The sequence below is a fragment of the Cornus florida genome, unplaced genomic scaffold (genome assembly GCF_030987335.1).
Source record: "Cornus florida cultivar Cherokee Brave unplaced genomic scaffold, ASM3098733v1 CherokeeBrave_3.0.0_Hap2_Chr03, whole genome shotgun sequence".
NCBI classification, from domain to species: domain Eukaryota; kingdom Viridiplantae; phylum Streptophyta; class Magnoliopsida; order Cornales; family Cornaceae; genus Cornus; species Cornus florida.
The window spans coordinates 47,173,880-47,194,476 of record NW_026775573.1 but is presented as its reverse complement, the minus strand read 5'-3'; the positions used below and the strand labels follow the sequence as shown (position 1 = coordinate 47,194,476).

General features: G+C 32.8%; 1 protein-coding gene across 1 annotated transcript in view; it reads left to right on the top strand.

Annotated features, from left to right (window-relative positions):
- Positions 1-645: 645 nt before the first annotated feature.
- LOC132301567 (B3 domain-containing protein At4g34400-like) overlaps positions 646-20,597 on the top strand; it is a 33,001-nt gene continuing 13,049 nt past the window's right edge. Inside the window, exons 1-8 of the mRNA XM_059798809.1 lie at positions 646-714; positions 1,606-1,804; positions 2,125-2,288; positions 4,239-4,379; positions 9,225-9,275; positions 9,391-9,457; positions 9,565-9,728; positions 10,845-11,144. Of these exons, the coding sequence (XP_059654792.1) occupies positions 646-714; positions 1,606-1,804; positions 2,125-2,288; positions 4,239-4,379; positions 9,225-9,275; positions 9,391-9,457; positions 9,565-9,728; positions 10,845-11,144 (1,155 nt within the window). The remainder of the gene's footprint in view (positions 715-1,605; positions 1,805-2,124; positions 2,289-4,238; positions 4,380-9,224; positions 9,276-9,390; positions 9,458-9,564; positions 9,729-10,844; positions 11,145-20,597) is intronic.

The window sequence follows — 20,597 nt, the reverse complement described above, 5'->3', positions numbered from 1 at the left end:
CATTCTAATTTTTTATTTTTATTTTTTTTTACCTCAATCCTTGTGTATTAATTAATATATATTTATTGAACTGGTTATATTATATATTAAAAAAATAAAAATAAAAAACATTACAAAAATTGAACATAAGAATCTAATTCATAACTTTGCATCTCAATAAACAAGAAAGATTATTTTTAAATAAACATAATTAATTATTATTCATTAATATATGGCTATTTTTATAATTTTTGCCTAAAATTTCAAATTATATAGAGCAGACATGATTAAATGAATTGGACTTTTAAATTATATTTCACAAATATTAGAAAAATTACAGAAAAAAGAGTCTGAATGTCTCTTGAATGCATTTAAAGAAATGTTGTTCCGCATTTAAAAAAAAGTCTAGTTCCTCTTTCTTTTGGTCGTCCATGCAAGGAAAATGGATAACATAACATGACAAGACATTAATATATATATATATATATATATATATATATATATTCTTTACACTTTTCCATGCAACAATGTTGCGTGTTTGTATTGTCATGCACTGTAACTTTGTCAGAGGGAATTAATTTGGTGCGCTCTTAAATTTCAGTTTTCTCTGAGGGCTTTTTTGAGTAGCTGTAGAGGAAGTGGTAAGAGAAGCTTGCACGATCAAAGATGGAGCCAACAAAGAGTTGCCATGAATTCTTCAAGGTCTTCCTGCCAGCCAACAGTTCACAGAGATTGGTACATATATATATATATATATATATATATATATATATATATCACAACTCTATATATCTCAGATTAATTATCTTTTCTATGTTTTGGGTTAGCGTTAATTAATTTGCTTAATTAAATTATGTTCTACTATTTGTTGCTTTCTTTAAAGATATGTGCATGAGTTGGTTGATTATGTGCTAAATAGGTCCGAGTTGTGAAAAAGATTTGGGTTTTTAGAATTTCACAAAAAGGGTATTATTTTTAGCTTACGATCAGCATATTTGACACTTTGATGAGGCATCAATGAGAGGATCATACATTTTATGTGGAAGTTATAAAGCTAGCTAATCAGGGTATACTCAATTTTTAAAATTTTTTTTTTTTTAGCAGAGGTAGTCTCAATTCAGGTAGGAAGATTTTAAATGTGGGTGTATTTTTTAGCCCAAAAGAAAAATAGACTATTTAATTTATGATATATATATATGCCAGAATATTTCAATTTCTTGCTTGAGTTTTGTGTGGAATTATTGCTTTTGACAATTTAGTTTTGCATTGTAATTGAGATAAAATAGTGTCTATATTAAAAAATTACTAAGTATTGCATAATACCAATAATGTAATATCCCCGGTCTAATAAACAATCATCACTTGTCCTGTTAACTCGAAAAAATCACACATAATTGAATGTGGTACTAAATTGTCGTTACTCGGGTACCACATATACACACACACACACATACATTTTGTGCCAAGTGAGGTGATCTTTTTTGGACATATTGTTAGGATGAAATATTGAATATCCATACACAGACCAATGCAAATGAAAAAAAAATATAATGTCTAGATGTATATGTTAAAATTTGTCTTCATTTGAATTTAAAAATTGACAGTATATGTGTATTTTGTTTGTAGCTCATTCCATTGGGTTTCACAGCCAATCTGAAAGAAATGATTCCAAACAAGGTATTACTGAGAAATTGTGATGGGAAATTTTGGCCGGTAGAGGTGAAAAAAATTGGAAATGATCACCTATTCTTTGAAGATGGTTGGGTGAAATTTGTCGAAGATAATTCTATAGAACTTGGAGACTTTTTAGTTTTTCACTACAATGGTAATTGTGTTTTCGATTTTAGTCTATATGGGAGAAATTCGTGTGAGAAAAAAGTGACAAGGGCTTCCCACTCTCGAGTAAAAGAGGAAGAGATGGAGCATAAAGAAGAAGAGGATGAGGAGGAGCAGGAAGAAGAAGAAGAAATAAACGAAGAAGAAGAAGACGATGATGAAGAAGAAGAAGAGAGAATAATTTCCGGAGGCACTAGTTGTGAGTTGTTAATTTCTTTTCTTTCCTCAATGGTAGCTCGTCTTTGTATGTTTTCGTTTATTTCCTTTTTATTGTGTTAATATTTAACCAACCGTGTTTACTTGGTCTAGCTGGGGATAACGGAGATGCTGCTGTCAAAGTTGGAGATGAGCACAGAGGAGCGGCTGTAGTTGAAGGGGAAGACGATTATATTTTTGAAACAGGGCACTACGTCCGACCCAAGAACCCTTATTTTGTGGCAAAAATGAAACAAACTACTAGGAAGAATGACTTGGTAAGGCTTGAATTACCTAGCTGAATTGCACTTATCTTTAAGCATTTTAATGGATTTTTCGTTACATCCTTTCGTAAATTTCAGCTGTTTAATCTATTAATATATTGGCGGAAATAAATTCATGTGTGATTCTTTATTCATCCAACATTTTCTTTGAAAGTCAGCGGAATGAACTACTAAGGCTTTAATTACCTAGCTGCAGTATGCTACATCCTTGCTAAACACCCCTTTGATCCCCCAGATTTCACTCCATCCCTAGATTTTTAGTTCTGACCATTTCTTAAAGAAGTTCCGAAGCCTTCTGTCTCTCCTCTCCACAGTTCTGGTGCTACCAGTTTCTTTCCGGTATCTCATTCCTAGCCCCAAGGATGCCAAAGAAGCATAGTTTTTCCTATATGCCGGAGAGACCATTGTTGCAATGACTTCATTTGCGTCTTAGCAGACACTTTCGAATCACAAAAGAGCATACGGATATCTGTCAAATAGCAGAGGATTAAAGCCAACAAAACCAACCAAAACAGTCACTAACTTTCATTTAGCATTCGTCAAATTTCCAAACATAACAGATTTCTAGCTTTTAACTCCCTCTTTTGCAGACAAGTGTAGAATAATGTGAGCCTATCGTCATGGACTATAAAAGCTTGATTCCAATAGAAGTTCATTGGAATTAAGTTCTCGAACTATAATAGATCAAGCAGAAGAAATTTATGAAAGGATATAATGCAAAATCTATAAAAATGAGCATACTGCAGCTAGGCAATTAAAGCCTTAGTAGTTCATTCCGCTGACTTTCAAAGAAAATGTTCCATAAATAAAGAATCACACAGGAATTTATTTCCACCAATATATTAATAGGTTAAACAGCTGAAACGGGTACATGGTCTTAATTTGGAATCTTTTTGCATTACACCACATTTCTTCCACGATATTTCAATAGCGCGATTCCTGTACCATTAGTTTTCAGAACAGAATGTCCAACGCGGAGTTACAATCAATAGAGACATAACTGGAATTTGTATCTTGTAAAAAAATATTTTGTTTGAATGGGTAAAAATTCTCTAAGTTCTACACTTAATAGTGACACAATTGGAATTTGCATTTTTTATCTTCATGCTGCCTCCACACACTTGATACAAGTCTTGTTGGTGTTGAACCTGTTCCTACTACTTCAACCTTCTCAATCCATTTTTTACTTTGATAGGTGAATCTGACATTTTTTTAGAGGCCTCAAGAAGTGCAGTTCAAGTACCATGCACTTCTTTTTATCAATTCAATGTTCCGACAAGTTCTTGGAATATCTACCAGCTAGTTTCTTTCTGTTTGTGGTACATTTACTGCATGGATTAGGATCTGTTGAGATAGAGGAGAGAGTTGTTCAAATTTTTAGTTGATTTTGCAAAGCAATAAAAGTACATTTACTATCATTCATATATTAAATTCATCATCAGACTTGGTTTTTCTGTTATATGTATAAACATTTTTTTTTTTTTTTTTACCCTTCATGTTTGGGATTTCTAAAAGTACAGCGTCCACCGATTGAGCATGATGCTGATAGGCATGCTACAATATTGCCTGTTTTATTACCGCATTTCATTATTGTTTTACTATTTGTTTTTAATTAGTAAAACAATAAATAGAGAAATTCACTGTATAAATAGAGAAATAAGAAGCCCAAGAAAAGCATCGAATTCTGGGATTGCCCAGCTCCATAAGCTAATTGCCATTTCAATTATACAGTTCCTTCACTCCATTCTTGGGTTTTTGTGTGATTTTCTATTTGTTTTTAATTAAAAAATTTGCCAACATTACTTTGTTCGTCTCGCCAATACTTTGTTCTGCTTCAAGGTTTAGAAGGTACAGAATGTCTTCAGTTTGTATTGCATTGATCAATGGCATGAATTTTTAGCCTCCTAGTATGCTTATCAAAGTATTCCTGCTCTACCATTGCAGTTAGTTCCTGCAGATGTGATCGAAGACCATAATCTGAAATTACCATCAGAGATTGTCATCCGTGACCAAGACAGCAAGACATGGATCTCAAAAGTAGTTGTGTGGAGAGATGGGCGGACATGGATTCGCGGGTGGAAGGCAGTATGCAAATGGCACAATCTAAGGGAGAACGACAGGTGCCTTTGTGAATTCTTGCTAGGAAGAGAGGGAGCTTTCTTACAGATTCAAGTCGTCCCGGCGGGATCGTGGCTGCCAAAATGAGAAAACTAGGCGGCTCTTGGGAATATTAGCAATGTTGAGTTCTTTCTCAATCAGCACTGTTTACTATTATACAGCTCTTCCAACTCTAGAAAACTGAAGAGCATTCATTAGTCTGGGCTTGTAATCTAAAATTAATTGTGATTATAGCATGTGATTGAATTGAGGGAGAGCTAGCCTTGATGGTAAGATTGTTGCTTTACGATATGGAGGTCACGGGTTCGAAATAAGGAAATACCCTCTCCCCGCATTGAGAAAAAAATTAGATTTTAATGATCAAAACTAAACATAATTGTTCTTAAGTGATATTAGTTAGGGATATAGATCCTTACTTCACCCTACGTAAAATTATTTTCATAATTTTTTAATTTTTCTTCTATAAAAGAAAATAGAATTACTATCAATGTGAACGGTAATGTTTTAAACAATTATGATTTTTTTTTGGTGATTTTGAAGGACATTTATATCACTATTCAAGTCCACTCTTGTATAAAAAAAAGTTTAAAAATTAAAAAAAACAGAAAAGAAAAGAAAGGGAGAGAATGGTTTCATTCTTTGCTTCAAATTCATCAAAGATGTATGACAACTTCTAATAGCTGGGCTAGTCCAGGTTAGGTTGGACTAGATTTATAAAACCCACGCCCAATTAATGGAATACACATCAGATGACCCATTCCGGCCATGGACTTCCAAATATAGTATTTAAGAACGAAATTTCTTCTTCTTCTTCTTATTATTATTATTGTTATTATGATCATCGATATCCACAGATATGTCGGATACTACTAAAATGTATCCATAATACTACTAAAATGTATCCATACTTTTAAGATATATATTTTTTTAATTTCTAACACATATTTGTTACTTCTTAAATACTTCGATATATTTTTTGAATACTTTATAACACATTTTTAACATTAAGATGTTAGTTTTTTAACAATAATAACAGTGTGATTGTTAAGATAGTTCAAAATTTATTAAGTTATGACTAAAAATGCTTGTTTTATGTGTTGTGAAACGAATTATTTTGTTATATTAATGAATGAATTTAGATTCATAATATGATAAGAAATTGATTAAAAAATATATTTATTATTATTATTTCAACCCGAAAAACCAAACGAACCAGACTGGACGATTTGGTCCAATTTCATAGTGGTTTGGTTTGGTCACGGGTTCCAAAATAATGAAACTGTGAATTTTCAGTCTGGTCTTGATTTATAATCAAAGGACTGGACCGTTATAATGTATTATATATAATTATGTATGTGTTATTATTAATAATATATATATATATATTTATTTATTTATTATTTTTTTTTACTTGGGCATTTGGTTCAAATTTATTATTTCTTTATTTTATTTTAACTTCTTTTTTTTATTATTATTATTATTTTTATTTGAAAGGTAAAGTAATTTTATATATACAAGAATGTACACAGTATCGGAGATATGCATTAACCTGGGGAGATCCCAATGGATGATAACTGGAGTGGCCTTCATGTCGGTTGGTATTAGCTTGTATCTCACAGATTGAAGGATAAGCTTTAAAGCCCAGTGGACGAAGAAAATGACGATGCGCTGAAAGCCCAATTTTGATAATTAGTTGGTCGAAGTGTAAGATTCGAGATGGAGTGTTTACAAGTCTTTGATTGTTATTTCTGTTTTTAGAATCAAACTAATTTGATCTCAACAGTTTCATAAATGAAACCAAGACAATCTGAGGTGAGGATTAAACCAAATCAATTGCATCCAAATAAAATAAGACTGGATTGGATTGGATCGGATCGAATCGAATTGATTCACTTCACTTATATGTTAACTTTGTTTTTTTAAAAATTCAAATTCTTACCATTCATTTTGGAATCGGAAAATATCACTAAATCACAAGACCTTTGATTGATTTACCTATTAAGTTTTTTTAATGTAAAAAAATTATAAAAATAAATATTACATAGATATGTAAAAACTTACTAATTTACAAATAACAAAAATAAGAGAGAGAGAGAATCATAAATTTTAACAATAGGTAAAATATATATATATATATAGAATTGCTATTACAAGTTGACTGGTCCATTTTTATAGCATTACAGATTGAGTAATGGTATTCGTACTTGTAGTGAATTTGCCTAACTGAATAATGTAGTGATACTTACACCGAATATTTACATTAAATTGTTTAATTGAATAATTTTTAATTAACTATTTATACTAAATATAACTAACTAAATAATTTTTAATTGGTTATTTATACTAAATACAACTAAGTGGAAGGCTCTACTTCCTTATTTATTACATAATTAACTAATTAAAAAAATAAGTCTAGTAATTTACTTTACTTATTCCATCTAAGAATCATTTTCTTTACTATTATTATTATTATTTAAATATGAAGACAAGACTCATTCTTTAAGATGGAACTTTGCAACATTATATATCACCGCATCCATATAATGGGTAACTCTATAAGTTGGGGCGTTGGGCCCATTCCTACGAGGCGGGTCTACTTCTATATTTTCCTCTTAAACCTAAGCAAAGCGAACATACTCCCTCCCTACCCACCCAAAAAAAAAAAAAATGATCACCTTCCATTTTTTAGTTATCCCAATTGAAAAGATAATGTATTATTATTATTATTATTATTATTTTTTGGGTAACATTACCAATTTAACTCGCTTAGAATGAATTTATAAAAAGCAAAACATCACAAAACTGTAGATAAATTCTGTAATTCATTTACTACCAAAACACTAATGTTGAGTTTAATATGTAAGAATGGAATGAGGACGGGAATGAAATGGAATGAAAACTCTCATTTTATTATTTGGTGGTAAATATGAAATGTGTAAGAATATAATAATAATAATCATTTTAATGTTTGATTGGACCATTAGAATGGAATGAATTTCAAATTGAATTATCCAAAATACCTCCTTGACAAATAAATTAAATTAACAAAATAACATTCTTTTATAATATTTTTTCCAATAAAATGATAGAGGTGGTGGACGGCAATGACAATAGTGGTGGAGGTGAAAAACATTAATGGTGTAGATGGTGGTTCTAATTTATTTATTTATTTTTATTTATTTATTTTTTTTCACCTCAATACTTGTGTATTAATTATTGAATATACATTTATTGAACTGGTTATATTATATATTAAAAAAATAAAAATAAAAAACATTACAAAAATTGAATAGAGGAATCTAATTCATAACTTTGCATCTCAATAAGCAAGAAAGATTATTTCTAAATAAACATAATTAATTAGTATTCATTATTATATGGCTATTTTAATAATTTTCGCCTAAAATTTTAAATTATATTGAGCGGACATGATTAAATGAATTGAACTTTTAAATTATGTGCCACAAATACTAAAAAAGTTACAAAAAAAAAAAAGAGTCTGAATGTCACTAGAATGCATTTAAAAAAAATGTTGTTCCGCATTTGAAAAAAAGTCTAGTTCCTTTCTTTCTTTTCGTACTTCCATGTAACGAAAATGGATAACATAACATGACAAGACATTAATATATACAATTACACACACACATATATATATATATATATATATATATATATTCCTTACGCTGAATGCAAGAGTGTTGCGTGTTTGTGTTGTCATGCACTGTAACTTTGTCAGGAGGGGAGTTAATTTGGTGCACTCTTAAATGTCAGTTTCCTCTTAGGGCTTTTTTGAGTAGCTGTAAAGAAAGAAAGTGGTGAGAGAAGCTTGCACGATTAAAGATGGAGCCAATAGAGAGTTGCCCTGAATTCTTCAAGGTCTTCCTGCCAGCCAACAGCTCACATAGATTGGTACATACATACATATATATATATATCACAACTCTATATATCTCAGATTAATTATCTTTTATATGTTTTGGGTTGGCGTTAATTAATTTGCTTAATTAAATTATGTTCTACTTAATTTGTTGCTTTCTTTAAGGATATGTGTATGAGTTGGTTGATTTATGAGCTAAATAGGTCCGAGTTGTGAAAAATATTTGGGTTTTTAGAATTTCACAAAAAGAGTATTATTTTTAGCTTACGATCAGCATATTTGACACTTTGATGAGGCATCAATGAGAGGATCATATATTTTATGTGCAAGTTATAAAGCTAGCTAATGAGGGTATACTCAATTTTATTTTTTATTTTTTAATTTTTTTTAGCAGGGGTAGTCTCAATTCAGGTAGGAAGATCTTAAATGTGGGTGTTTCTTTCTTTTCTTTTTTTTTTTTTCAAAAAGAAAAATAGACCATTTAATATCTGATATATATATGTATATATATATATGAATGCCAGAATATTTCATTTTCTTGCTTGAGTTTTGTGTGGAATTATTACTTTTGACAATTTAGTTTTGCATTGTAAATGAGATAAACTAGTGTCTATATTGAAAAATTACTGGGTACTGCATAATACCAACAATGTAATATTCTCGTTCCAATAAACACTCATCACTTGTTTTGTTAACCCGAAAAAATCACACATCATTAAATGTGGTACTAAATTGTCGTTACTCGGGTACCATACATATATACACATCTACATTTTGTGTGAGGTGATCTTTTTTGGACATATTGTTAGGATGACATATTGAATATCCATATACAGGCCAATGTAAATGAAAAAAATATAAAGTCTAGATGTTTATGTTAAAATTTCTCTTCATTTGAATTTAAAATTGACAGTATATATATATTTTGTTTGTAGCTCATGCCATTGGATTTTACAGCCAACCTGAAAGAACTGATTCCAAATCAGGTATTACTGAGAAATTGTGACGGGAAATTTTGGCCGGTAGAGGTGAAAAAAGTTGGAAATGATCACCTGTTCTTTGAAGATGGTTGGGTGAAATTTGTCGAAGATAATTCTGTAGAACTTGGACGAAGAAGAAGAAGAAATATACGAAGAAGAAGAGAGAATAATTTCCGGAGGCACTAGTCGTGAGTTAATTTCTTTTCTTTCCTCAATGGTAGCTCGTCTTTGTATGTTTTTGTTTATTTCCTATTTATCGTGCTAATATTTAACCAACCGTGTTTACTTGATCTAGCTGGACATAACGGAAATGCTGCTGTCAAAGTTGGAGATGAGCAGAGAGGAACGGCCGTAGTTGAGGGGGAAGATGATTATATTTTTGAAACAGGGCACTACGTCCAACCCAAGAACCCTTGTTTTGTGGCAAAAATGAAACGAACTACTAGGAAGAATGACTTGGTAAGGCTTGAATTGCCTAGCTGAATTGCACTTACCTTTAAGCATTTTAATGGATTTTTCGTTACATCCTTTCATAAATTTCAGCCGTTTAATCTATTAATATATTGGTGGAAACAAATTCATGTGTGATTTTTTGTTTATCTAACATTTTCTTTGAAAGCCAGCGGACACCAAGGCTTTAATTACCTAGCTGCATTATGCTCATTTTTATAGATTTTGCATTATATCCTTCCATAAATTTTTTCTTTTTGATCTATAGTTCGAGAACTTAATTCCAACGAACTTCTCTTGGAATCAAGCTTTTATAGTCCATGACGATAGGCTCACATTATTCTACACTTGTCTGCCAAAGAGGGAGTTAAAAGCTAGAAATCTGTTATGTTTGGAAATTTGACGAATGCTAAATGAAAGTTAGTGACTGTTTTGGTTGGTTTTGTTGGCTTTAATCCTCTCCCATTTGAAAGATATCCGTGTGCTCTTTTATGATTTGAAAGTGTCTGCTATGATGCAAATGAAGTCATTGCAACGTTTGTCTCTCCGTCATATAGGAAAAATCTATGCTTCTTTGGCATCCTTGGGGCTAGAAATGAGAAACCGGAAAGAAACTGATGGCACCAGAACTGCAGAGAGGAGAGACAGGGAAGGCTTCGGAACTTCTTTAATTAAGAGATGGTAAGAACTAAAAATCTAGGGATGGAGTGAAATCTAAGGGATCAAAGGGGTGTTTAGCAAGGATGTACAGAGCATAGACTGTGTGTTAAAGGCTAGAGTTCGGGTTAATCTGGAAGATTGTATTGAAGTTAGGTTTGAAATATTGACAAGTGAGCCTTAATGTCTTCCCCTGATGTTGCACTGATACTAAATCTCTTGAAGAACATCCATCAGCTAAATACTGATAATAAATATCTTGAAGGGTAGTTCAAATACATTAACTGCATGGTTTAAGGTCTGTAGAGAGGAGGAGAGAGTTGTTCAAATTCTTCATTGATTTTGCAGAGCAATAAAATTACATTTACTATCATTCATTTATTAAATTCATCATCAGGCTTTGTTTTTCTTATATATGTATATAAAATTGTCTTTTTCTATTCATGTTTGGGATTTCTAAAAGTACAGCGTCCACCGATTGAGCATAATGCTGATAGGCATGCTACAATATTCATTATTGTTTTACCTGCATTGACCAATGTCTTCAGTTTGTATTACACTGATCAGTGGCATGAATTTTTAGTCTCCTTGTATGCTTATCAAAGTATTCCTTCTCTACTATTGCAGTTAGTTCCTGCAGATGTGATCAAAGACAATAATCTGAAATTACCATCAGAGATTGTCCTCCGTGACCAAGACAGCAAGACATGGACCTCAAAAGTAGTAGTGTGGAGTGACGGGCGGACATGGATCCGCGGGTGGAAGGCAGTATGCAAATGGCACAATTTAAGGGAGAACGACAGGTGCCTTTGTGAATCCTTGCTAGGAAGAGACGGAGCTTTCTTACAGATTCAAGTCGTCCCGATCGTGGCTGCCGAAATGAGAAAACTAGGCGGCTCTTGGGAATATTACCAATATTGAGTTCTTTCTCAATCAGCACTGCTTACTATTATACAGCTCTTCCAACTCTAGAAAACTGAAGAGCATTCATTAGTCTGGGCTTGTAATCCAAAATTAATTGTGATTATAGCATGTGATTGAATTGAGGGAGAGCTAGCCTTGATGGTAAGATTGTTGCTTTACGAAATGGAGGTTATGAGTTCGAAACAAGGAAATACCCTCTCCCCGCATTGAGTAAAAATTAGATTTTAATGACCAAAACTAAACATAGTTGTTCTTAAGTGATATTAGTTAGGGATATAGATCCTCACTTCACCCTACATAAAATTACTTTCATAATTTTTTAATTTTTTTTCTATAAAAGAAAATGGAATTACTATCAATGTGAACGGTGATGTTTTAAACAATTATAATTTTTTTTTTGGTGATTTTGAAGGACATTTATATCACTATTCAAGTCCACTCTAGTATAAAAAAAAGTTTAAAAATAAAAAAAAAAACACAGAAAAGAAAAGAATGGGAGAGAATGGGTTCATTCTTTGCTTCAAATTCATCAAAGATGTATGGCAACTTCTAGCAGCTGGGCTAGTCCAGGTTAGGTTGGACTAGATTTACAAAACCCAAGCCCAATTAATGGAATACACATCAGATGGCCCATTCCTAGCCCATGGACTTCCAGAAATAGTGTCTAAGAAAGAAATTTCTTATTATTATTATTATCGAAATCCACAGTTACGTCGGATACTACTAAAATGTATCCATACTTTTAAGATATATATTTTTAATTTCTAACACATATTCGATACTTCTTAAATATTTTGATATGCTTTTCGAATACTTCCTAATACATTTTTAATATTAAGATGTTAGTTTTTCAATAAACTTTAAACAAGCTTGGGAGGTTTGCAGAAGTAGTAAACCAGAAGTTAATTGGGCATGTATTTGTTGGAGTGGAGGCCGTCCTAGGTGGTCTATACATTCGGTGCTTGTTCTACAGAATGCTATAGTACATCATTCTTTGTTGCAACACAGAGGGATTACTATAGTGTCTAGATGCTATTTGTGCTACAGAAACGTGGAATCTTTGGATCATATTTTTTGTAGTTGTGATTATACTTGGCAAGTATGGATGCAGTTTTCAGATATGTGTGGGTGGAGTTTACAAAGGGTGTATGAGGTCAAACAATTGGCAGTGCATTTTACACAAAGATTTCAAGGGAAAAATAATAAGTCGTCCCGGCAGGATCGTGGCTGCCAAAATGAGAAAACTAGGTGCCTTTGTGAATTCTTGCTCGGAAGAGACGGAGCTTTCTTACAGATTCAAGTCGTCCCGGCAGGATCGTGGCTGCCAAAATGAGAAAACTAGGTGGCACTTGGGGACTATTAGCGATATTGAGTTCTTTCTCAATCAGCACTGTTTACTATTATACAGTTCTAGAACTTTGTTTCTATTGAGTTATCAACTCTAGAAAACTGAAGACCATTCATTAGTCTGGGCTTGTAATCTAAAATTAATTGTGATTATAGCATTGTGATTGAATTGAGGGAGAGCCATGATGGTAAGATTGTTGCATTGTGATATGGAGGTCACGAATTCGAAATAAAGAAATATCCTCTCCGCATTGAGGAGGTAAGGTTGCCCTTTTTAGACCCCGTAATGACAGGAGTCTCGTGCACTGGGTTTGCCCATTGCCCTTTGTTGGGAAACGTGCAAGTTTTAAAAACTTTTCGAGAGATTTTGATTCATAGATCTTGATTCATCATATAGAGACAAGTTTTATGTAAAAATAAAAATATGATGTATCATTCAATTAATGGTTTGAATACTTACATCAAAGGTCTGAGTAAACCTTTAAATCTTTCCTCTAAAGTGAATGTTCTCACTTATTGTAGATCCCTTAGCAAGATGCCTTCTCCTTGGATCTCCATTTTCTTGGTAATTGTTTTGCCTTTAGGAATCACTCATAAGCCTCCATGAATGACCTTGGAAAATTAGGCTTGTGGGAGCCTCCATTAGATGAGAACATAAACCCTAATTTTCTAGAGAGAGAAAATAAATTCCTTTTTCCTTCTCCTAAAAATCACCCCTAAAATCTACATAGACCATGTATATTTATAGGCAACATAAAGGTAAAGAAAAGGAAACAACTAATCCTTCTCAATCTCTAATTCACATGTCTCAAATCTAATATGATTCCAATATCAAGTTGGGCTATGAATGAGAATCCATTGGGCCTATTATTTTATTGGCTACAATTAATTAATAATTGGCCCGGTCCATTGACCCAATTCAATTAATTCATAAATTAATTTCTACTCCACTAAAAGAAATTAATTGAACTCCAATTAAATAATAAATAACCTCTAAGTCAATATTGCACTTTGACCCCTCTATGCTTAATTAGTTATCGGATAAATAAAGCCATCAATCCGACTACTTAATTAATATATTTATTTTGGTACCTTTGATTATTTCTGACTCGATCACAATAAAACATTTGTTTGACAAAAATAATAATTTAAATAAATAAATATATAATAAATCATTTTGTCTAAAAACACACGAAGGCCTTCGAATTTACTTTGTGATCAACCATAATCAATACAAAATAAATACAGGTAGCAATGATGAAAATATTGAAACTATAACTCTCTAATTATTAATTACATAATTACCCAAAGTGTCGGTCTAAGAATCCCGAAGAATCTGCCGAACAAATCAAAGTAATTATTAATTAATAAAAGAGTCTATAATTTTCTCATGCTTAAGAGTCAAATGCCATGACGGTGATAGGGAGCAATTGCATACGACGGCTCTCGCAATATATCTCAACCTAACGCGGATCCAGTTCAAATCTTAATTAATTATGAGTCCATCTACAATTACCAACTATGAACCATTTATGATTACTATTTATATATCATGTATTGATTGCCATCACATACATATATATAAATATCTCTTGTAATCAAATGGACACTATCAATTCTATAATGAATCGAAATAAAATACATTGAATTCACCAATTGTATAAAACATAAATATTTCAGAAACGTCATGAACATATGTCACTTTAATCCAAACAGGAATTTGCTATGCCAGGGCATATAAATCCCAACAGCTCCCACTTGCCCTCATAGCCAATTCAAATTGCACCTAACTCCAATGTTATCCAGATGATGATCAAAATTATTGATCAATGACACATTTGATAATGGATCAACAAAGTTGTGTTCCAATGCAATGTTCTAGCTACAAGTACATTTTCTTGCCGGACAATATCATGTAGAACGTGATACTTCCTCTCAGTGTATCTTGTTTCTCTATAGAACCTTGGGTCATTGGTTTGGACTACTTTTGCACTATTGTCACAACATAGCTCAATAGGCAGGCTAGTATACTTCACAACCTCCAAATCAGTGAGATCAAACCAATAGGCTTCCTTTGCCGCCTTTAAGGCTGCAATGTATTCCACCTGCAGGTTTGAGTCAGCAGTTGAAATCTGTTTAACAATCTACCAACTGATTTCCCTTCCATTAAGTGAACATACACTAAGTCATGAACCTCATAGTATCTACTTCTGATTAAAAATCAGAATTAGCATACCTGACTAGGACCATATCATCACATCCATAAATGAGTATGATATTATTGGTTCTCCTTAGGTACTTAATGATATTTTTCACAGCAGACCACTTATTAAGTCCAGAATTGGACTGATATCTACTGACTATCCCTACTATGTAGCGGATGTCCTGTTTGGTATAGACCATGGCATATATGAGACTCCCATATGCCAAAGCATATAGTTCCAGTCTCATTTGCTCAATCTCCTCTGCTAGTCTTGGAAAACTACTTACTAGAGAGAGCAATCCATATTAATAAAGCAAGAACTCATTCTTTGAGTTATATATACCAAACATGGTCAAAACTTTATCAATGTAGGATTATTAAGATAAGCCTATTTTCCTTTTAATCCGATCTTGCAAAAGCTTGATCCTAGGAATATAGCTTACATCTTGAAAAATCCTTCATTTAAAAGTAATTGAACAACTACCTTTTTATTGATGACAAAACTGATAAGCGCTGAATATTGCATATTCAAGCGCCCTTAATTGAATTATTTAAGTCCATTATTTGATTTTATTATGTAGATTATCTTCATTTGTGCATTTTTGTTTATTTTCAGGTTCATTGGCTTAAAAGAAGCAAGAATGATGTTTTGTTGAAATTTTGAATGCAAAGGCACAATGCTGAAGCTTGGCAGCAGTGGAACCTGACTTTTGTCGCCATTTTTGACCTAGAAAACTCAAGAACTGGACTTCCATCATAACATTAAAGATTTAGAGCTCTGAATTATATTTCTAAATCTTCAAGTGGTTCGTCATTCGGAGTTCGGAGCAGAGAGTTATGATCTTCTTATCATAGGTGCTCAGAACTGCCTGGCAGCAATGAATTTCTGCCTTTCTCTTCAATTTCGACCAACCAAAATTGAGAATTGGACCTCCACCAAAATATAAATTTTTTAGAACTCTCAATTAGCTTTCCAAATCTTCAAACGGTTTGTCATTCGGAGCTCAGAGCAGAGAGTTATGGCCTTGTTACCAGAGGTGCGCAGAACTTCTTGGCAGCAATGAAATTCTGCCTTGATCTTCATTTTTGACCAACCATCCTTGAGAATTGGATCTTCACCAAAACATGAAGTATTTAAAGCTAGGAATTAGTTTTCCAAATCTTCAAACGGTTTATCATTCGGAGTTCGGAGCGCAAAGTTATGGCTGTTTAACCATAGTAGGTCTGGGCGGAGCAAGTGAAGCATGGAGCTTTTTACACTAAATTCGAGTGCTCGAGGCCTTGCTTTGAGTGCTCGAATTTTGGGCAGATTGTTGTTCGGGAATAGCCCATTTCAGCCACTTGCACTCTACATTTACCAACTTTGGATTTCCCTATTGATGAGGTGGTTGAGGATGTCTTTTGGGGGAGAGAGAGAGAAATTTTCTATAAAAGAGAAGAGAAGGGAGGCTACACAAATGGATTATCCTACATTTTTACAAGATAGAGGAGAGAGAAGAGAGGAAGAAAGAGGAGTTCTTCAAGCCAACACAAGGGAGCACGAAAATGGAGTTGGATGCCTTGCTTCCTCTTTCATCTAGAGCTACCATGGGTAACTAAACCCTCTTCTAAGGAGGTGATGAAACTCCTTCTTGTAAGCATGTCTTGTTTTTTATTTACATTTGGGGACGTAATGTATATATATGACCTTTCCATGAACTAGAGCTTTATTTGATGTGAAGAGCTTCAATGTCTATTAATGATCATTTTGAGTTTAAGATCTTGTCTTAAGATTGTTTCCTCTTATGATTATTTTGCTTCCATTTTCATAGTGACAATGAAGATGAGTTTATGGTAATGTTTTTATTGGCATGATGCTTGGGAAATTTGATAGTCTATAGCTTAGGGTTCTCTTTTGATAGATTATTCTTGATTCCTAATGTCATGTGCTTCTACTATGTGATTAAGGGCTTGATAACTCTATGCTTAGTAAGTATGTCTAAGGTTGCAACCTAGTTTAGGTAACCAAAATATGCAATACTTTGATAAGTTATTCTTGCCTATTGATTTCATAAAAATTCTTGAAGGTAATGTAGCAATTTTATGTTGTTGCATTTTATGGTTATGTGTTTATATTATTCCCCAAGTAAATCATGTATTAACATGCTTATGGATAGGTAGTGGATTCACTTCCCTAGCCCTCTCTACCTAGATCTCCTTCCTTTACATTTCTTGCATTCTTGTTTTATGCATCTTTACATTCCTAGCTTTAGTGACAAACCAAACAAACATTCTATACCCCTTCATCATCCTAAGAATGACTCTAGACGCTTAGGTTGCCATAGACTAGCGCAGTCCCAGTGGTTCGACTTACCCGACCAATAGCCCTATTTTACAATGATTCGTGCTATTGCGAAGGTTAATGTATAGTTGATCAACCGATCAAAAATTTCCACGTCATTATAAATGAGTAGGATGTCATCAATATATAGAATTAAGAAAAAATAATGATATTCCCTTATATACTCATGATTTATTCACTAAGAAATCTTCTGGTATCTTTTTGTAGATTAACTTGCCTTCCATAGGAATCACCCTACTAGAAAGTTCTACAAGATCCCAGAATTTATTAGAATACATAGATTTCAACTCTGATTTCATAGTAACTCGCCAAAATGATCTGTATCCATATCGGTTCACGCTTCCGTGTAGCTTACTGGGTCCAACTCATGTTTAACAGGGATGTCCATAATGGTCTCACCTAAAAACATGATTCTTGTCGGATTGGATGATAATCCTCCCACTGCATCAATGTACCGATGCAAGAATCTGTATACTAGATGATGCTGACGCATCAATAGGGAATTCATAGATTATTTTCAATCTCTATAATAAGTGTGTTCATATGTGGTACATCTGGTACTCATACCATATTCTCTAACACTATACTACTAGGTATGTGATTCATAATATGATTCTCCTATAGATAAACAGTGAGTGTAAACAATCAACTTTTATCATTGAGATCATAAAATAATCCGTCCTAGTGACTTTTAGAGTAGCTATCAAATCAAGCATGCTTATGATCTGCTTCCAACTTACTTGTCCATATCAAGTGCACATGTGCAAGACTACCCCATATGTGCATATGATTCAAACTAAGATTTAGTAAAAAACACAGCTTAAACAGTATCCTTGAGACAGACTAAGATGGAATGCAGTTCATAATGTGCATCAATATCATTAACGCTCAACTCTTAAATGAAAGAGATAATGTAGCATAACTGTTCATAGATCTAACCATGTTAAACGGAAATTCTGTTATTCCTATTTGACACCTCAATCCATTGAGCGTCAATTGCGAAAAACTGGTACACAACACCCTCATTGACCATATAGTCTTTGCACTATCCCAAGAAATACTCATATCCTCGATCAGATCGAAGTGTTTTGATAAGTTTACCTAATCTGTGCTCTACATCAGTTTTGACCTTCTCAGAATATACCAAGAGTTTAAGACTTGTGTTGCATCAGATAAACTTATCCAAAACATGAGTAATCTTGCTTGGATGTTTATAAGACCACACGTGTCAGTGTGTACCGACTCCAATTGTCCTTTATGTCTATTTCATCTGGCTGATTAAGCCCTTAGAGTTATCTATCCTTCAAAACAGGGTTCACAAGTTTGGTTTAGGCTCCTCTGCCTCACTAGGTAATTAACCTTCTTTGACCAATCTTTGAATCTCATTTTGACTGATTACCCAAAAATAAACACTAAAAATATAATGAGTCAGGAATAACAATTTTTCTCTTAACATTCAATCTAGAATATGCAACATTAGTTTCTACATCTTGCAAATCTTGAGAGTTTGTGATTATAGTATATTAACCATCTTTCAATGCACCAGAAGCAATCGTATATCTATTCAATTTTATAAAACCAGTTTTACAAAATAACAACACAGTTTTTATAAACTAAAAGTGAAATAAGAATGAGATTGCGTCTAACATCTGTGCATAAAGATAGTTCTCTAATACTAATATTCTCATACTCTCTAATTTCAGATGTAATACTCCCACTGATTTAGCTACAACCTTGACATCAGGTCAAGTACAAATATATTCCATATCATCGAGGCTTCTGGATTCCTGAAATCCTTGCAATGAATTGCAAACATGTTTAGTGGCTTCAGAATCTATTCATCAGGAATTAATAGATACAACCACATAACATGGCTCAATAATTAAATATATATTTTCCTATGCCACGTCATTGCTTAGACAGTTTGTCCTTTAGTGTCTTAGTTAGCGGCAAAAGAAATAGTTTTCTTTGCCCTCAACATACACTGCCTTATTCCCTTTAACCTTTTGGATTCCCATGTTTTGTGCTAGCCTAGTCCTAGTATCATCCTTCTTCTTTGCTTTGCCCTTCCACTTGGGCTTAAAAGAAGATGGTATAGACTATGTTAGATTGATAGGAACGCCCATACTCTTGATTATGCCTTCATCTGTTACCAATTCTATAAGAATATCAGCGAGTGTGAACTCAAACTGATTCCTTATTTAGTTCACTCTAAAAACTGAACCAGTTTGGTAACAAGGCAATAATCATGTCAATTTGAAACTTACCATTCAAGTCAGCCCTATTGACTTCCAGTTCAATTTTTAAATAATAAATAATCATTTTTCAAAATCTGATATCAAAACTGGAGTTCCTCAGGCTATCTTGATGATATTTAAATTTGACACAGTACTTAGACATATGCTCTATCTAATATCACCAAAACATCTCATTAAGTATCTTAAAGTAAATGAATTAGGTATAGGAGTATTCAATACATTTTGTACCCTTACGTTGTGAATAAAATATCTAAGTTCCTTTTCCAGTCATTATAAATGAGGTCCAGTTACATTGAATATGTAAGCAAGCAAATTAATTGGATTATACATAATTAATCTGAATATAAATGCATTCATACAATATGCAAGGTGAATTATTAATACTGTCATGCATATTTAAAATCAAAATGAGTTTGTTAACCACATAATATAATAAATCTCAATCGAACAAGAGATCATTATCTTTATTGGTGAACAATCCCTTTTAATTAATGCGGGTCCCTCAACTCTGTAGCATAATAAATCAACCAATCAATATGTCAATAACTTATCCTGTTGGAGAAGTTCATTATTACTATTGTTGAGATTCATTTACTATTAGGTGAGCACTTCCATTAAAATAGTATGTGGGTCCCTTAACCACTGCATGAAAAATCGGATAACCAATATGCCAATAACTTATTCGGTTGGCAAAGTTCATTATTGCTATTGGCGGACATATCCCATCATCTCCATATCTCTTAAGACAATGCCTTGTCTATCTATATGAAATGATTCCCGATTATGTTTAGCCTTTCTAAAATCACCTAGTGTAGACCACTCCGTTGGGGAGCTAACACTATTGATTTTAGATTGAGTGTATAACGTTATTAATGATCTAATGAAAAATAAAACATTAAATATCTTGTCATTATAATCTAGACTCTTTAAATCATGCGTAGGGCCTTATTTTTAAAGATCTAATTGCAATGAATATTTAATATTATTATTTTCATGAGACAACCATTCTTGTAATATTAAGACTCTTCAAATTATGCGTGGGGCCTTATTTTTAAAGATCTAATTACAATGATTTTAATAACGAAGGCCATGGGGTAATGTATAAAAATCCCCGCTCCCACTCAATTTTTAATCATTCATAATTAGGG